Source organism: Aptenodytes patagonicus, chromosome W (genome assembly GCF_965638725.1).
Source record: "Aptenodytes patagonicus chromosome W, bAptPat1.pri.cur, whole genome shotgun sequence".
In the NCBI taxonomy this organism is placed as follows: Eukaryota; Metazoa; Chordata; class Aves; order Sphenisciformes; family Spheniscidae; genus Aptenodytes; species Aptenodytes patagonicus.
Window position 1 is genome coordinate 26,946,113 of NC_134981.1, and position 18,916 is coordinate 26,965,028.

General features: G+C 40.6%; 1 protein-coding gene across 1 annotated transcript in view; it reads right to left on the bottom strand.

Annotated features, from left to right (window-relative positions):
- Positions 1-781: 781 nt before the first annotated feature.
- The window catches only part of LOC143172046 (Golgi phosphoprotein 3-like), a 69,137-nt gene continuing 51,002 nt past the window's right edge, over positions 782-18,916 (bottom strand). Inside the window, exons 2-4 of the mRNA XM_076361262.1 lie at positions 16,819-16,950; positions 9,752-9,866; positions 782-4,392 (exon numbers count right to left, since the gene is read on the bottom strand). Of these exons, the coding sequence (XP_076217377.1) occupies positions 3,968-4,392; positions 9,752-9,866; positions 16,819-16,950 (672 nt within the window). The 3' untranslated portion in view covers positions 782-3,967. The remainder of the gene's footprint in view (positions 4,393-9,751; positions 9,867-16,818; positions 16,951-18,916) is intronic.

The window sequence follows — 18,916 nt, forward strand, 5'->3', positions numbered from 1 at the left end:
GAAAGAGGAATTCACCAAGCAACAGGGAAATGAGAAGAAACAAAGACCAGGGGCCAAAGTCAAGAGAGAAAAAAGCCAAAACAGCAAATTGTTTGGAAGTACAGAAAGGTAGGGGGGAAAAAAAGCCAAAGGCTACTACACATCAGTATTTCTTGCCCTATTCTTTTCTGCTGTCTTAGGAACCAGCTTTTCTTCTCACTGTTTCTACAGAAGCTCTTTCTCCCCGAGTCAGAAGGCATTTCTTACCATCAGCTTTTCACAGGCTTCATGCTGCTGCTTTGTAGGCAGGAGAAAACAAGACCCAATGGGAGGAAACTCCAGATCTTATTCAGAGATTAACACGGGCAGTAGCTCTGACCATGCTTCTTCCCCATCCAAAGATCCTCCCCTCCTACCCAAGAATCACATTTTATATTTGGCACTTACAAAGCACTTGACAGGAAATGAGATGCTAAGTAATTAAACTGTTGGATACATTAAGCATTACCACAGAATAAATTGAGTTACTTTTTCAAGAAATCTGTACTTCTCTCAATCTGGAAACCCCCTTCCATATAGAAAAATAGATGGACACAATAGGGAAAACTAGGATGTAACAGGCTTTGACTACCCAAAGTGCCTGAAGCCCAGTTTAGGCAGAACTGAGGCTTTGATCTTAAAGTTCTGTTTCCCAAACTGGTGAAGACCAGAGCCTCAGGAAAAATTGGAAATTACTTAGAAAATTAAAAAAATTCCTTTAAGTATTGCATGCATGTGATACACAGTAACCATTTGCAGCTCATAGCTTGAAAGGGTGCTTTATTTTGTTTTGGTACAGATTCAGTCCAGTTCACAGAGAACACATTGGTTAATACATATCTTCACTTTGTAGGAGAAATGGGCATGAACACGTGAGCACTCAGTCACCAGCCTTTTATAGCTAATTTATGCAACTTTTGCCTCTAAAGCATCATGTATGGCACACAGGTTTCACTAACATCCCATATAGGAGCACTGTAACATCATCTCTAGAAACACAGGAGAGGAGGATGTAAATCTCAAGGACTGTAAAATTACATATATACTGCTTATGGATTTATCTTTCAAAATCATGTTTTTGACATTAACTTGAAAATTTAAAAGAATGAGTCCCTGAATAATATATGTTCTTCCTTGAGGCACAGGTTCAAATTCAGCAATCTTCACTTTAAGCAGCCATTGAGAGCTGAGGACTTGGAGCAGCCAAAACTGTCTTAAAACCAGGTCTCCAGGTTTCTGTGAGCTGCAGTAGCAGCTAAGAGGAAGAAGGGTACCTGAATCTCAGCAGAACAAAGCAGTCTCCCATGTTTAATCGTTTTATTAGAACCTGAAATAGCAACGAAGGCAAGGATGTTTGCTAAATCAGTCCCTGTTAACCTACCAAACTTACCTTCATTGTTAGATATAAGGTCTAGTAGCACCCAATATCCTCCACAATGTAACATGAAACCAGCAGGAACATGAAAAATACTGGCAGAATGAAGATGAGAGGACAGAAAAGGGACTATGAAAGATACTTTCAGTCTGAAGCATGTTTCAAGTAGCTTAGATTTTCAAAGCCATTTTAAAAGTTTTGTGCACTCAACTTGCTCCCAAATACTCCACTGTTTTTTCTGACTTTTTCACCTAATTACTTTTCTCTCCTTTCAAAGAGCAACAGAAAATGAGAAAACAGATCACGGGAGAGAGAGACAATGAAAGCAGTGAGTTAGCATATACTATCAAGTACAGAAAGTATTCTGTAAGCTGTCAAATATAAGAGCAAAACAGCAACTTTCATTTTCCCTCCACTTAAAGAATTCACGTTTTGAAAATGTTTAAGAGAAAATGTCCAAAGTTCATGACCAAGCTTCTCAAAGTTTTAAACATAGCATCTTACAACTGGGAGAACAGAGTTTATCTTTCTATTTGTAAGCCAAAGTTTGAAATACCTTACAATATACTTTTAATTTAATTTTTTCTAAAGAAACATCATTTAAGAACTGAAAGAACAGTGTGCCACTAAATGTTAAGGACTGTATTTTAAAAACCTTTATTAAAAAAAGGTTATATAGGTATGATGAATTTAAATTGTATTTTAAAGTCAACTACTTAAGCATCTAAATGATTTAAAATGAAGTGCAAAATTGGAAGTCCAGTCACAGATGAGGCTGTAGAGTTGTGCTCAAGATAGAAGAGGTCTACCCATAGCAGGCACAGCTGCACGCTCATAAGCTAACTCAGTCTGTCTCAGCCATGAATCCTGCAGATCTGAGCGACACCGCTGATTAGGTCAGTTTGATCTACTTAATATAAACTCTCCCTTTCTAATAAGAAGGATATTAACTAAAGCGTTCAGTTAAGCAATAAAACCTTTCTAATTAGCAACAAAAAATAAAAATTACATGCTTGCTCTGTTTCAGGCACTTTTAAGATCATAGTTTATTTACTGTAGGTAAAAAGCTAGTATACAGATTAAGGGATCCCTTAAATTTCAAGTCTACAGTTATATACCATCTAGTATTCTTGCTCTGAATATTAACCAAAAAAAGTTTCTAAACACCCGTAAGCCCCACTATAAATCTTCATTGTTATGAGGAAAAAAAAATATAAATCAATGCTTAATTTGTTCAATGCATAATATTTACACTGTGAAACCAATGGGAGAAAACAAGCAGTGGCAAAGAGGCAGTAAATTTTAAAAAGCCAAAGTTTTATATATTTTTTTTTTACAATAGTGTGCTAATCAGCATAATTGTATATAAAAAAATTAAAATATAGCAGAGCATCCCATTACAGAAATTTTAATCATCTGAACTGCAGTCATTACTTGCTAACCATTTACATGCAACACCTGCTAGGACTGACTTTTTGTTTTTAAAGTGTAAAATAGATTATGAGGTTTAAGAGACAAACATTAATTTGTGTACAAACAAAATTAAAAACTGCATTCAAGAATTGTACTGGTCACAAGCCTCTTCCATACGGGGGGGGGGAAGTACAAACGATGATAGAAAGTGGTCTCTTTCTATACACTAATTATCAAAGGCAATGCATAGACTGAGAATACCTGGATGGCAAACTCTGTAGACACTGGAAACAAACAGCTTTCACATACATGCTCTTTATAGGAGGCCTTTCTTTCCATGAAATGGCAATGGCTGATAGCAAATAAGGGGCGCCAGGTGTACAACTAAGTAGATCTTGCAAAATACTAAGATGGGGCAGTTGTTAATATACAATTTGAACTATATATACAATATAATGGAATGTATCCCATCCCAAAACTGGTTTATGAAACAATTAGACCTTTCTACACTAGCCTTACGACTCAGCTATCATTTTAATGAAAACATAAGTACACAAGAGACTTGCATGAGAAGTAAAATTTATGGGGCATTTTACAGGAACTATTGACAAAGTTGCTTAATGGCATTTCTGCTTTTAAAGTAATTTTGTTAGATATAATTGAAACAACATCTGTGTATAAAATGTCCTGACAGACACTTCAACATGGAGCTTTGGTGATTTTAAAAGGCCCTTTTTCGATCTGTTATGAATTGTACTGCAGAAGTATTGATGCATGCACACATCTGTGTCAGCTGAGACTAGTGATCCAACTGCATGCACATTTCCTCCTTGAGGTATTTTCCATGTTAAACCACTTCAATAACAGTAAGATGAAAAATAGATTAAAGTATTTCAGATAACTCAAACTGAATAGGAAACAGAATGCCAATATGGCAATAAAACCTTTTTCTGTTGTTTTTAAACAGGAAGGTCTCTTGTACCAGCAGAATCCTGTATACAGATACACAGAGAAGGAGGGAATACACCACTTATAATTTCCATTAAACAAGAGCTGATTCATCATGTGAAAAGGTACAAATTACAGAAAACATGAATAGTCAATAGAAGAGAAACAACTTGTTTACACGAAATAAGAGAGAACACTTCAGTCTGAACGCAGTTATTTTGTGAAAGCTGCTACAACAGCCCACAGAACCTCATTCGTGTTGGCTTTCATACATTCAACCTCAGGGTCTAAATCCAGAAGCTGCCGCACTCTCTTTGTGGCTAAATCATACTGCTCATCCAAAAGGGGGGCAAAAGCGTTCTCCAGAACATCTGAAGCATGGGCTAAATAAACAAGTGCCAGCAAGCGCTTGTCCATGCGGTGAGGGTCATTCACCCATTTGTCAAGAACTGCTTCTTGAACCTTCTTGATGAGGCGCTGTTTGATATTGTTGTTGGTGAGAGGGTGCGTAGTCATGTCAAAAAGAAGGAAGTTCTGTTTCTCTGTTGTCAGTACACCTTTTTCCACTAGATTTTTAGCTAACCGTTCACGGACATTTCGCAATTGGTAGTGCAACTTCAATGGGTTCCATGTTTCACCTAAAAAAACAAGCAAAAAAGCCAAGAGTCAGGCAAAGTTTAAGCTATTACAGTGATTCTCCCCCACCGCTACAGAATGAGCTGTCAAATTCATATAGCTGACTATTACACTAAGATACTGTGCTCATCTCAGCATTTCTCTGATCTCTGACCTACCTAGATATATACATAGAGACAGAGACCACGAGAGCCTCTTTGAGGAGTTTCAGTGTACATTTGAAGTTTGGACAAAATGCTAGCTAAGCCGTGTCTTGATTAGGGATACGACAAATAAGCACTCTTGTACTGAAGGAAAAGGAAAGAAAAAAAAAAAAAAAGAAAAAACCCCAACCCCTCCAAAACAAACCACCAAACAAAACACCACACACAGTCACGAAGAAAGAGTTAATAAAACCAAGAATAAGCATCTCCTCCAATCTTGTCCATTTGTCTACTTCCAGCCTTTTATCAATTCAGAAGCTGGAAGAAGTGTCATTGCCGTTCTTTCTGCCACAGAGAGAAGCTAATGCACACCTACCCTATATGTCCCCCTGTGGTGGTTTAACCTGGCAGGCAGCTAAACACCGCACAGCCATTCGCTCACTCTCCCCACACACAGTGGGATGGGGGAGAGAATCAGGAAAAAAAAAGAGTAAAATTCGTGGGTTAAGATAAAGAGAGTTTAATAGGACAGAAAAGGAAGGAAAAATAATAATAATAATGATAAAAGAACATACAAAATAAGTGATGGACAATGCAATCGCTCATCACCCGCTGACCGATGCCCAGCCAGTTCCCGAGCAGCAGTCACTGCCCCCCTGGCTAGCTTTCCCCCAGTTTATATACTGAGCATGACGTCGTATAGTATGGAATACCCCTTTGGCCAGTTTGGATCAGCTGTCCTGGCTGTGCCCCCTCCCAGCTTCTTGCTGGCAGGGCATGAGAAGCTGAAAAGTCCTTGACTAGTGTAAGCACTACTTCGCAACAACTAAAACATCAGTGTGTTATCAACATTGTTCTCATCCTAAATCCAAAACACAGCACTGTACCAGCAACTAGGAAGAAAATTAACTCTATCCCTGCCGAAACCAGGACAGTATCCACCCCTTATTCTATACCATGTACGTCATGCCCAGGTCCCCACACTTTCCAATACATCCCAATTAATCACCACCACTTTTCCTGTCTTTTGATATATACACACAGATATCATTCGCTTAGTCTATGGACCATGCCTCTAAAATGTTCAGTAAGTTCATTTAATCCATGACCTTGGGCTCCATCTGTCATAACAGTCCTTCAGGGCAGGAGAGACGGTGTGTGGTGTTGGATTTTTTTTTTGCATGCTGAAGCCAGCTTTCGTCCCATCACCGCTGCACTTGTCTCGTTCTATCATCGCTGCACTTTGCTCGGTTTTATCAAAGTTCATTCTTCATTAATATGGGTGATTCTTACTGTGATACCGTTGATATGGCATATAGCCACCACAGAAGTGATGAGATACAGTATTACACAGTAATTAACATCATACAATTGAATTCATTGGCTATTCTCGCCCAAAATCAAATCCCCTTGAGGTACACATCGGACTTCCCCATCCTCCCGCATCACCCACCAAGGGCACCCAGGTCCTTGAGCAAAAGCAATCCCATGGATGGGTTTGCCTTTGCCCGAGGCAGGAATAACCCAAACTGTCTTCCCCAACATATTTTTTATGTGCACTACAGGGGCTTTATCCCCTTCTACAGTACGTACAAGTTTTGACTGGGCAGGGCCAGCTCGATTGGCAGATCCCCTCGTGTTGACTAACCAGGTGGCCTTTGCTAAATGTGTGTCCCAATATTTGAACGTCCCACCACCCCTGGGGCAGTCGGTTCCAGGTGTACTGGACGCCCCTCCAAGTGAAAGCAAACTGTGGCCTGCACTCTGCTGCCAAAGGGATTGAGAAAAATGCATGAGTGATATCAATTGTGGCATACCACTTGGCTGCCTTTGACTCCAGTTCGCACTGAAGTTCTAGCATGTCTGGCAGAGCAGCACTCAGCAGTGGCATGACATCATGGTTTAACCTCAGCTGGCAACTGAGGACCACGCAGCTACTCGCTCACTCTCCCCTTCCCCGGTGGGATGGGGGAGAGAATCGGAAGAGTAAAAGTGAGAAAACTCGTTGGTTGAGATAAAAATAGTTTAATAATTGAAATAAAATAATAATAATAAGAGAATATACAAAGCAAGTTATGCACGATGCAATTGGCTCACCACCCGCCAACCAATGCCCAGCCAGTCCCCGAGCAACGGCCCCCCCCAGCCAACTCCCCCCAGTTTATGCACTGAGCATGATGTCACATGGTATGGAATATCCCTTTGGCCAGTTTGGGTCAGCTGTCCTGGCTGTGCCCCCTCCCAGCTTCTTGTACACCTCCAGCCTTCTCAGTTGGTAGAGCATGGGAAGCTGAAAAGTCCTTGACTAGTGGAAGCACTACCTAACAACAACTAAAACACCGCTGTGTTATCAACATTGTTCTCATCCCAAATCCAAAACACAGCACTGTACCAGCTACTAGGAAGAAAATTAACTCTAGCCCAGCTGAAACCAGGACACATGACTTCGTTCAGGCCACGATAGTCTACTGTCAGTCTCCACTCTCCATTAGACTTCCGCACTGGCCGTATGGGACTGTTAAAGGGTGAACGAGTCTTGCTGATCACTCCTTGGCTCTCCAGTCGACGAATCAGCTTATGGATGGGAATCAGGGAGTCTCGGTTGGTGTGATATTGCTGCCGGTGCACTGTGGTGGTAGCGATTGGCACCTGTTGGTCTTCGACCTTCAGCAACCCCACAACAGAGGGGTCCTCCGAGAGACCAGGCAAGGTGGACAGCTGTTTAATTTCTTCCGTCTCCAAGGCAGCTATACCAAAAGCCCACCGGTACCCTTTTGGGTCCTTGAAATACCCTCTCCTGAGGTAGTCTATGCCAAGGATGCACGGAGCCTCTGGGCCAGTCACAAGGGGGTGCTTCTGCCACTCATTCCCAGTTAGGCTCACTTCGGCCTCCAATACAGTTAGCTGTTGGGATCCCCCCCCATCACTCCAGAAATACAGATGGGTTCTGCCCCTATATAGCTTGATGGCATTAGGGTACACTGTGCAGCGGTGTCTACTAGAGCCTTATACTCCTGTGGGTCCGATGTGCCAGGCCACTGAATCCACACAGTCCAGTAAACCCGGTTGTCCCTTTCCTCCCCCTGGCTGGAGGCAGGGCCCCTCTAGCCCTGGTCATAGTATTTGTTACTCACTTCTTGTAAATACGAGTCACAAGCCTCTTCATTAAGATCAGAAGTAAGATCAGCCCTTCTACTCTGTCTGGGGAACTGCCCACTGGAAACTGGAGCAGCCATTTTCCTGGAAGAACCCCCTTTTGTGATTGTTTTCCCTTGCAACTCACATACCCGTGCCTCTAGGGTCGAGGTGCATTTTCCTTCCCACTTGCTCATGTCCTCTCTGTGGTCACGCAGGTAAAACCACAGGGTGGCCTGTGGTGTACATCTACTATATCCTCTCTCCTGAGCAAAGGGATGCTTACTCCTAATGGCCGAGATACTGGTCCGTACAGGTGGAGAGTAGGGCATATCCTCTTCAAGTTGCTGGATCTCCTGGGACAGTTTCTCCACAGCCGAGACAAGGGAGGAAGAGAGACTTTCTTCGTATTGCCGGAGTTGACCAGCCAATTCATCCACCGTTTGTTCCTCTCCATCTTCCCAGGTCATCACTGCCAATGAGTTGGCATATGACGACGGTGCACTTTCTTCTTGTGTATAGGGACAACTGATACCAGCATGGGTTGGTTCTCTGGTTGAGCCACAGTGCCTGTCACCGGGGTTGGAGTAGCCGCAGTGCCTGTCGTCGGGGTTGATCTCTGGATGGTATTCTTAAATAATTGTTTAACCTTAAACAAGACCTGAACCACATTCAGGAGACAGAGCAATAGGAACATGCTGGTTTGAACATCCCAAGGATATTCAAAATTCTCAAGAGCTGTTTTTACTAGCCTGAAGGAGAAAGGGAAGGTGAAAGAGCAGGGGAAAGTGTCCCCCCCATCTCCCCCATAGATTGGTTCCCCGAGGAGAAAAGGTAAAAGGTGTAATTATTAATAGTTTCCAAAAAGTGACTCCCGAGGTACGGAGATGATGGCAGTACTGAGTACAAATACGGAAGTACAAATACAAAAATTAGTCTCACGACCAAAAATTTTATCATATCATAAACCTGTAGTGTTACACAGTGCAGCAAAATGATGCCCTTGATCCAGCTCCCAGAGGTGATAGACAGCACAACAGGGAACATATACAGCAAGTAAGGTGTTACATAACACAACTTTGAGAGGAAGCACAACAACTTTGAGAGTCAATTAATCAACATTGTGACCAGCGACTATTCAAAACAATATGATGAATGCTTATAACAAATTTGCCTTAATACGCTCTGGTCAGATCTGTCATTATCTCAACCCTTTGTGCCCCACGTTGGGCGCCAAAAGGACTGTTGTGGTTTAACCCGGCAGGCAGCTAAACACCACACAGCCATTCGCTCACTCCCCCCCCACCAGTGGGACAGGGGAGAGAATCAGAAAAAAAAAAAAAGTAAAATTCGTGGGTTGAGATAAAGACAGTTTAATAGGACAGAAAAGGAAGGGAAAATAATAATAATAATAGTAATAATACTAGAAGAATATACAAAGCAAGTGATGCACAATGCAAATGCTCATCACTGACCAACCAATGCCCAGCCAGTTCCCGAGCAGTGGTCACTGCCCCCCGGCTAACTCCCCCCAGTTTATGTACTGAGCATGACGTCATATGGTATGGAATATCCCTTTGGCCAGTTTGGGTCAGCTGTCCTGGCTGTGCCCCCTCCCAGCTTCTCGCTGGCAAGGCATGAGAAGCTGAAAAGTTCTTGACTAGTGTAAGCACTACTTCGCAACAACTAAAACATCAGTGTGTTATCAACATTATTCTCATGCTAAATCCAAAACACAGCACTATACCAGCTACTAGGAAGAAAATTAACTATCCCAGCTGAAACCAGGACACCAGGGTACAGTCCTGATTTACTTCAGAGTCAGCAGAAGACACCTCTTCTACAGAGTAGAGATGTCCTCTGACACTTCCATCTAGATCCTTTCTGTACCAAGTTAAGTCAAAAACAAGTTACTTATATTTGATTAAAGGCTACAAATCAACAAGCAACTACGCTAGAGGACAGACTAATTGACTTTTTTGCATACTTTCTCCCCAAAAATCTTACAGTATAATCTCTAGTGATGCCAGATAATTAGCTTTATTGGGGGGAAAAAAGCAAATACATTATGTTCAAGGCTTACCACTAAGCAGTTCAATCCAATTTTGTACTGTTTCAGGAGGTTGAGTCTCTTTTATGTGTTTCAGAGCTTCATCAAGCAGAACATCCCCTGTAGGAGCATCTGACTTGCAAATCACCTAGGATAGAATAAAACGCAGTCAGTATTTTGAATTAATTCATATACCATAAACATCCAACAATAAAAACTGGAAGTAAATCTACCTGTTATCAGAACCAAGGAAAATTTTAAGGGGTGAGGAGTCTTCTCTAAGAATATGCAAGTTTAAAAAATACCTAGTTGTTAAAAAAACTATTTAGGATTTTAATTGCAAAGCTACGTTAAGTCTTAAGTTATCTATAATCTAAATTAACCTTAATTGACTAAAACTATAGTATTAATAACATGCTTAATACCTAATTTTTTAAGGAAGATAATCCACTAACCTGGCCAGGTCCTTTGCTTCCTCCCCAAAACAAAGTATACTACAGTGTTAAATTGCTTTCTGATGGCAGTCAATTTTACTGCTTCAAGTCAATTTACTCAGGATACTGCAGTTAAACAATTAGGCCATGTGAAATTGAGAAATCAATTAGAATGTGAAAAAAAAGCAGGAAAACTGATTTTCTTCTTCCATATGGAAGCTGCCTGGCGGAAAAGGACCTGGGGGTTCTGGTCGACAGCCGGCTGAACATGAGTCGGCAGTGTGCCCAGGCGGCCAAGAAGGCCAATGGCATCCTGGCCTGTATCAGAAATAGTGTGGCCAGCAGGAGTAGGGAAGTGATCGTGCCCCTGTACTCGGCCCTGGTGAGGCCGCACCTCGAATACTGTGTTCAGTTTTGGGCCCCTCACTACAAGAAGGACGTTGAGGTGCTGGAGCGTGTGCAGAGAAGGGCAACGAGGCTGGTGAGGGTTCTGGAGAACAAGTCTTATGAGGAGCGGCTGAGGGAACTGGGGTTGTTTAGCCTGGAGAAAAGGAGGCTGAGGGGAGACCTCATCGCTCTCTACAACTACCTGAAAGGAGGTTGTAGCGAGGTGGGTGTTGGTCTCTTCTCCCAAGTAACTAGTGACAGGACGAGAGGAAATGGCCTCAAGTTGCGCCAGGGGAGGTTTAGATTGGATGTAAGGAAAAATTTCTTTACTGAAAGAGTGGTGAAACATTGGAACAGGCTGCCCAGGGAAGTGGTGGAGTCCCCATCCCTGGAAGTATTTAAAAGACGAGTAGATGAGGCACTTAGGGACATGGTTTAGTGGACATGGTGGTGTTGGGTTGACGGTTGGACTCGATGATCTTAGAGGTCTTTTCCAACCTCAATGATTCTATGATTCTATGATTATATATTGACGGATAAAAATAGGTTCAAGACAACATCTAAAAGTTTTACAGCTCTGAAGAACATGTTGACCAGCAACACTACGTCCCATTCACTAACAGTTAAAATACATGTATTAGGCAAAATATGTACATACCAATAAACCCCTTAATATGCAATAATAAATGCAATATCACTTAAGTTTGTTATTTAATAACTTCTAAATTATTTGAGTTCTTCCTCCAAGAGAGCACAGGAGAAAGAAAAAAAAATAATTCACAGTAACATAATAAAATTTAAGAATTTGAGTAACTGCTTGTTTACCAGTATAAGTAGTTATATAAACCATGTATAAATACCATCTTTACCAAACTAAAACACACAGATTTAACTAGCCCAAGTCAATATGTTTGAATAAAAACAAAACAACAAAATTCTATCTTTCTTTAGGAAAAGAATTACTACTGTTTCAAAGCTATTTATGAAAATAATGATTAAATCTGGCAATTTAAATAGTTTTACAAGTTAGCACTTTATAAGCATCAGATAAAAAGATATCAGGCAATTGACAGAAAAACTAACACATCAAAACAATTCCACATATACAAGAGAAGCAGCAGGTGAAAGATCTTATTTTTAGTAAAGCTTCACAGTAGTCAGAGAGATGTCCTGGAAAAGCTTTAAGTGTCCTATTGAAATATATCCCAAGTTCAGTTCTGTTCCGTAGTTCTAATAATCCTTACTACAAACAATAGAGGAGTACAATACATTTTCATAGGGTCTGTAGATGACACTGAAATGAGTTGCAGTGGTAAGACAGCTTCAATACTGGCAAGATGATCCCAAACTGGAGATGTATACAAAGTCAATGAAATGAAATTAAAAAGAAATGCAAAGTAGTATAGTCAGGATGAGAAAACAGACGACAAATATAAAAGATATAATAAATGACTATATAGTTCAGAATGGCAGAAAAAAACATCTAGTAATTCTAGCAGTAGACTATGAACCAAATGAATCAACAAAAGCCAAGTCTTTTGACAAAATAAGAATGTCATTCTAAGCTGTATTAACATGAAATTGCTGGAGAGATCTTTGTGAATACCTAACAGGTCATAGCTGGAATACTATGTTCAATTTAGATGATATCTATAAAGCACAGAAACTAAGATTTTAATAAAAATCAGCAAGAATGAACCAGTCCACAGTGCCAGGCCAAAAAAAAATAACGTTTGTTTAGATCTAAATAGAAGCATGTAAGATATTTTTACAAAGAGGGTATCAAACAGTAGTTTAGGGTGTCTACTTTAGGAAAATTAAAAGATACCAGCTTATTCTGGATATATGGAAGATGCAGGATGTATTGTCAAAAACTTCAACAGGCAAATTAAACATCCAGGGAGGTTGTTGAATTGCATTCAGTGGAGAATTTTAAGACTAAACATCTGCCAGGGAGGGACCAGAGAAACCTGATTTTCTGTTACTGCATGAAAATTAAATGGTCTCTTGAGATACTGTCCAGATCTCCACTTTTGGAAGCTAGAGATCACTCCAACCATAAATCTTAGATATTTGGTTTTTAGAACACAACTACATTTTAATCCAGACAATCCCTATTTGAAACTAAACACACAACAATGCATATTTATCTTTCTGATTTACAAGCTTGCACCATAGCGTCACTCAAAACCTTTATTAACCACATACAATGATATTACATATCCTCCAGTTTTATATCAAGACTCTGAATTTTTGGAAGTTTCTCTTCTTTAATTATACAGGAGCATACTTTAAGTTGGATTTTTAAGCTGCTAGATTGTGGCTATTAATAGCCACCCTTCAGATATTCCTTTAATAATTAGCCTAAAAACACCCAACTTATTTATCTTTACTTCTTTTTTAAAATGATGTTCCAGCAGTATTTTAGTTTCTTTGACGTGTCCCATATGATTTGTTTCACAGTAACCTTAGTTACACTGGATCACTCCAGCCTGCTGCAGTTGGTAACCTACTACTCACCATCTCACTTTAACAGGCAAGATGTGAAGTCATCTTTTTGACCTGTTTTATTAAAAAAACCAAACACACACACCCCTCACTGAAGAGATATATCCCAGACTTAAAAGCATTTTTTAAGTAAGATTTTTTTTAAAAAGTTTAGAAAACAGATTTTCTTGCTTATTTTCGGTTAAGATACTTTTTTTCTACCACTGCAAAGAAGTTTAAGAAGCTAGTCTGAATATAATCCACCATGACAGTATGAGTCTAAACATACAGGCATTTAGAAGAAAGAGCTGTAAGGAGCATAGACTCTCCCATTCAACTCAGTCAGGGCTCCATAAGCTCTTGGGAAGCCACAATACACAGCTATTTTGTTTCCAAGTTTACCGTTCTCTGCAGCCAGGCATACAGCACTGTTTCTTCTCACTTCTCTGCTACATTGCATATTCACTGCAGAGATTCTTCTGATTACCCTTCCCCTCAAACAAAAGTATTTTGGTTCACACTTCCACAGTATTTCTCTTCTCCTCCCTTTCCCAGCACATGCAGACAGGCAACAGGGGAAGCCCAGCCACCTCTCTCCTATGCTCATGGATCTGCTCTTTCTTGAAAGAGGATTTATTGACGAATGCTTCTTGGTTAACTCTCTCCAGAGTCATAACAGCACAAGAAGAGTGGGAAATCGAGTGGGTTGGGGATCTTGTGAATTGAATCATCACAGAAGATTAAGCATCCGCAAGGGGGTGTTTTTTCCTCTCTCTTTAATAGATGAGCTAAGGTAGAGAAAGAAGCTAAGATCCTGGTTCTTCAGAGATGATGGTCCTTAGCCTTATTGCAAAGAATATTTCTTTATTCCAATTTTTCAGTGATTTATCATGTACTAGATTTGCCTTGTATCCAACTGCTGAGGACTTTTCAATTATACAGAGTATTTAATTTTCATTTTCCACAATGCAGCTTTGCAATTAAGCAATGCTAAAGATGAAGCACCTCTTGCATTGATTTTTAAGTAAATTTCATTATTTAGTTTTAATACAAAAATTCACTCATGCATTAATCACTCAGAATTGTCAGCTATAAAATACTGAAGTTAATCCGCCAAGGATTTGTTGGGATTTCTTTTAAGAACTGTAATTATTGGGTTTGCTTTCTGAGACTATAAGGCAGCATAGAGTACCATTTTCTATCTTCAGTAACCACTAGTCTTAGAAATTACTTTATTTATACATAAACCTCAACATTCATTTATTTGTTTCTAAAAGTGATACCAGTAGATAGAACTCCAAAGTGATGCAATGATTACATACTCTGAAGCCAAATTTACAAGGATGTTGCAACACAAAATACATCATATTGACTTTCAGAAGTTTCACTAACATTCATCAAGTCCTTGTCTGCCAGTTTCTCAGTCTCATTTGTCTCTCTATGGCATTCAAGCATTGATTTAATGCATCTTGATCACTTCTGAAGTCGTGTCAGAAACTGCAAAAAAAAAATCAGCAAAGATCCACCTGATTTAATGCTTGAAGTGGAAATCATTGTAGCTAGCAATCTTTTAAGTCAGCTGTGTGATCAATGCCACTGTGAGCTGGTTATAAATCCGTACTACTGCCCAAAGAACTAGTTCTACCCTCTTCTTGTTCTCACCTTATTGCTTGTGCCAGCAGTCTCACTTGTGCCCCACATGATGACAAGATCAAGAAAGTGATTCAAATAAAAACTAAACTGGTCAAAGTAGTTAATTAGTTTTCAGCCAGACTGGTTACCTGACAAGGCTGCACAAACAGTAACAACCCAAGAGAGACTCAAATAATAAGCAAATTTGCAAAGACAGGACTACCCTTCTCAGCTGCAGCACAGGCTAAAGTGACTGAAGCCTAAACTCCTCCCTTCAGACCATGGCTTGAAGATACAGGGTTTTGAGTCACAAATCAAAGCTTTAGTTTTAATGAGATTTTACCTTTCCACAAAGTCCCAGAATGGAGCAGGGGCGGGGAGGGAGAAGGGCTAGCCTGAGGGGCAGAAGCTATATAAAAATGATATTGCCACTGAAACTCCACCTCACTGAATCACAACCTTGGATGCAACTAGACAGCTCATTCCACTCACTAAGCACAGTATTTAATTCACAGAGAAAATGAGGGCAAGGGGAGCAAAGCCTGCAAAAGGGGGACGAGGGGGACACTTGGTAGAGTTGAGACAATTAAATCTAGCAAACACAGAAATGAGACTGAAATTTAGTGTTAATGCAAGACTTCAAATAAGGTATAAAACAACACAAGTCATTCATGAGAAGGATTTCTAAATTGAGACGTGGGGCAAGTGGAGAAGAAACGTCATATATATCAGTAGTTAGGGATTTTATTTGCAAGAAATTCCTTAAGCAGAAATCAATCTTCATTTGAATTTTATATTAAGCCTTTTTCATAGAACCTCCTGCCTGCAAAAAGAAATCTCGATTGCCTTACAACAGCAGAAAGAACAAAGCATTTAATATTGGGTAGCTTTCAGCTCTCCTTAAACAATGGGGGGGGGAAATAAAAATTGAAACAAGCACACCAACCCACCCCCAAAAATCACATGATAAAATTAAAAAAAGGAAAACAATCATTTTGCTTGTATTCTTTATTGAAGATATGCACAGGTTATTTTTCCATTTTCCTAAAAAGACACAGTTAAAATTTCAGTTAGATAGAGCTGACAAGGTTTGTGTAGAATGAAAATAACTGCTAAAGAACATTCCTGAATGACTAAGGAGCCAAAAGCTTTGGAGGAAAAAAAAAAAATTGTGCAAACTAATCAATGCTGAATATGCTTAAATGAAGCTAAAAGAAGTAGAAGCTGTTTGTCTGAACAGAGGTTCGATTCTTCAGAAGAGGAGGAAGCTGGGAGAAGGTTGGGGAATTTGTAAGCTTTCCTTTAAAAAATTTAGCAAGGGATAATATTGACAGGGAAATGTGCCATAAAAGAGAATTTATGTGTGATAGACAATATTTGACCATGTTTTCAATAAACTTGTAAAATAAGTATCCTCTAATGCTGATGAGGTAAAAATTCTTCAAACAGTGTGACTTTGCACATTTTGTACTAAGGAAAAAAATCCAGTGGCAAAAGTAATAAATTAAGGCACCTCAAATCTTCAGCCTAATTCAATAAAGAACCTTAAAAATTTGCCCATCTTAAACATCAGTGAGTACAACAAATTTAACACACCGGTCACATGCTTAAACTACATACAGTTTTGTGTTCTCAGGGGCCCAAGGTACAAGGATCGTTTCCTTCCCATGCACTGCAAGCACTAACTGCAACACTGTGTACACCAGAATTAAACTGGGGACTTGTAGAATACATCTGGCAGGCTGTCAGTTAGCCATCCCTCTCAGCCCCAGCCCACATCTCACCAACACTGCAAAATCCAGTTCCTTCAGCAGATTACAACTGGTGCTACTGGCTCTCAGCAGCAACCACTGCCACCGCACCCTGGCCAGAGCCACTGTGCCAACTGTTTGGGCAAGGTTCCCAACAGCAGCAGGAACACATCAAGAAAACAAACAGGAGCAGAGAACAAGTACAGCTTTTACAAGACACTTCAGCTCACCATTTAAACTCTTTAGGTAATAACTCTGCAACTAACTTAGGTCACTAGTCAGAATCCCTATCCCCATAAAAAGCAAAAAAAAAAAAAAAGTCTTTTTCTTACAACCAGTTGTAATTCACAGCTACTGTATTGCCTGGAGCATGACACAAAAGTAAATGTGACCATTTTCCTCCACTTACCTTTCTTGTTAATAGACTTTTGCGCCTCATTCCACAAGCCTCTAACTGAAGACGCCCTCGCAATGCCAATTCGATTAACATACAGCCACGCAATCCTGAGGAGATGCAATCATTCCAGAATGATGTGTAGCCCTGTGAAGAATGAAAAACAGTATGATATTTCCATCTCCACCTGAAAGCAAAGAGAAAAAGAGGCATACGTGTTCTCTAAGCAGATCTCAGGCCCTCATACCCTTTTGAAGTAGCATCACTAGTCAAATACCATTCCTGCACTGAAAACATGAAAGAGAAAACAGACTCATCCCCTATTAGTTTCGACAGTTAGTCTCCGCTCTTTGAAGAGCAGAGAAACTTCAGGAAAGTGACTGTCATGGTTTAATCTCAGTCAGCAACTGAGCACCACACAGCCGCTTCTTCATTCCCCCCTGCCCCCGGTGGGATGGGGGAGAGAATTGGAAGAGTAAAAGTGAGAAAAAAATTAGTGGGTTGAGATAAAGACAGTTTGATAATTCAAATATAATAACAATAATAATAAACAAAGCAAGTAACGCACAGTGCAATTGCTCACCACCCGCCAACTGATGCCCAGCCAGTCCCCGAGCAGCGGCCCCCCCTGGCCAGCTTTCCCCAGTTTATGTACTGAGCATGATGTCACATGGTATGGAATATCCCTTTGGCCAGTTGGGGTCAGCTGTCCTGGCTATGCCCCCTCCCAGCTTCTTGTGCACCTCCAGCCTTCTCAGTCAGTAGAGCATGGGAAGCTGAAAAGTCCTTGGCTAGTGTAAGCATTACCTAGCAACAACTAAAACATCGGTGCATTATCAACTTTGTTCTCATCCTAAATCCAAAACACTGTACCAGCTACTAGAAAGGAAATTAACTCTATCCCTGCCGAAACCAGGACAATATCCACCCCTTATTCTATACCATCAGCGTCATGCTCAAGTCTCACATTTTCCAGTACATTTTCATTAATCACCACCCCCTTTTTTTTATATATATATATATACACACACACACACACACAGAGATATCATTCCCTTCGTTTGTGGGCCATCCCTCTAAAATGTTCAGTGAGTTCATTTAGTCCATGACTTTGGGCTCCATCTATCATAATAATCTTTCAGGGTAGGAAAAAATGGAGATGGTATGTGGTGTTGGATTGTTTCATGTTGAAGTCAGTTCTGGTACCATCATCACTGTGCTTTGCTTGGTTTCACTGAAGTTATTCTTCATTAGTCTGGGTGATTCTTATTGTAATAACATTAGTATGGCATATAATATTAGTAGTATTATTAGTATATCTATGTATTATTAGTATAACTATTATAACTATAATTAGTACTTAATATCACATAATGCGTATCCCAATGTTTGAACGTCCCGCCACCCATTGCTCTCAGTGTAGTCTTTAACAGTCCATTGTATCGTTCAATTTTCCCAGAGGCTGGTGCATGATAGGGGATGTGATACACCCACTCAATGCCATGGTCTTTGGCCCAGGTGTCTATGAGGTTGTTTCGGAAATGAGTCCCGTTGTCTGACTCAATTCTTTCTGGGGTGCCATGTCGCCATAGGACTTGCTTTTCAAGGCCCAGGAGAGTGTTCCGGGCAGTGGCATGGGGCACGGGATATGTTTCCAGCCATCCGGTGGTTGCCTCCACCATTGTAAGCACGTGGCGCTTGCCTTGGCAGGTTTGTGGGAGTGTGATATAATCGATCTGCCAGGCCTCCCCATATTTATATTTCAACCATCGTCCTCCATACCAAAAAGGCTTTAACCGCTTGGCTTGCTTGATTGCAGCGCATGTTTCGCATTCATGGATAACCTGCGCAATGGTGTCCATGGTCAAGTCCACCCCTCGATCACGAGCCCATCTATATGTTGCATCTCTTCCTTGGTGACCTGAGGTGTCATGGGCCCACAGAGCTAGAAATAATTCACCCTTATGTTGCCAGTCCAGATCCACCTGAGCCACTTCAATCTTAGCAGCTTGATCCACCTGCTGGTTGTTTTGATGTTCTTCAGTGGCCCGACTCTTGGGTACGTGAGCATCTACGTGACGGACTTGTACAACCAGGTTCTCCACCCGGGCAG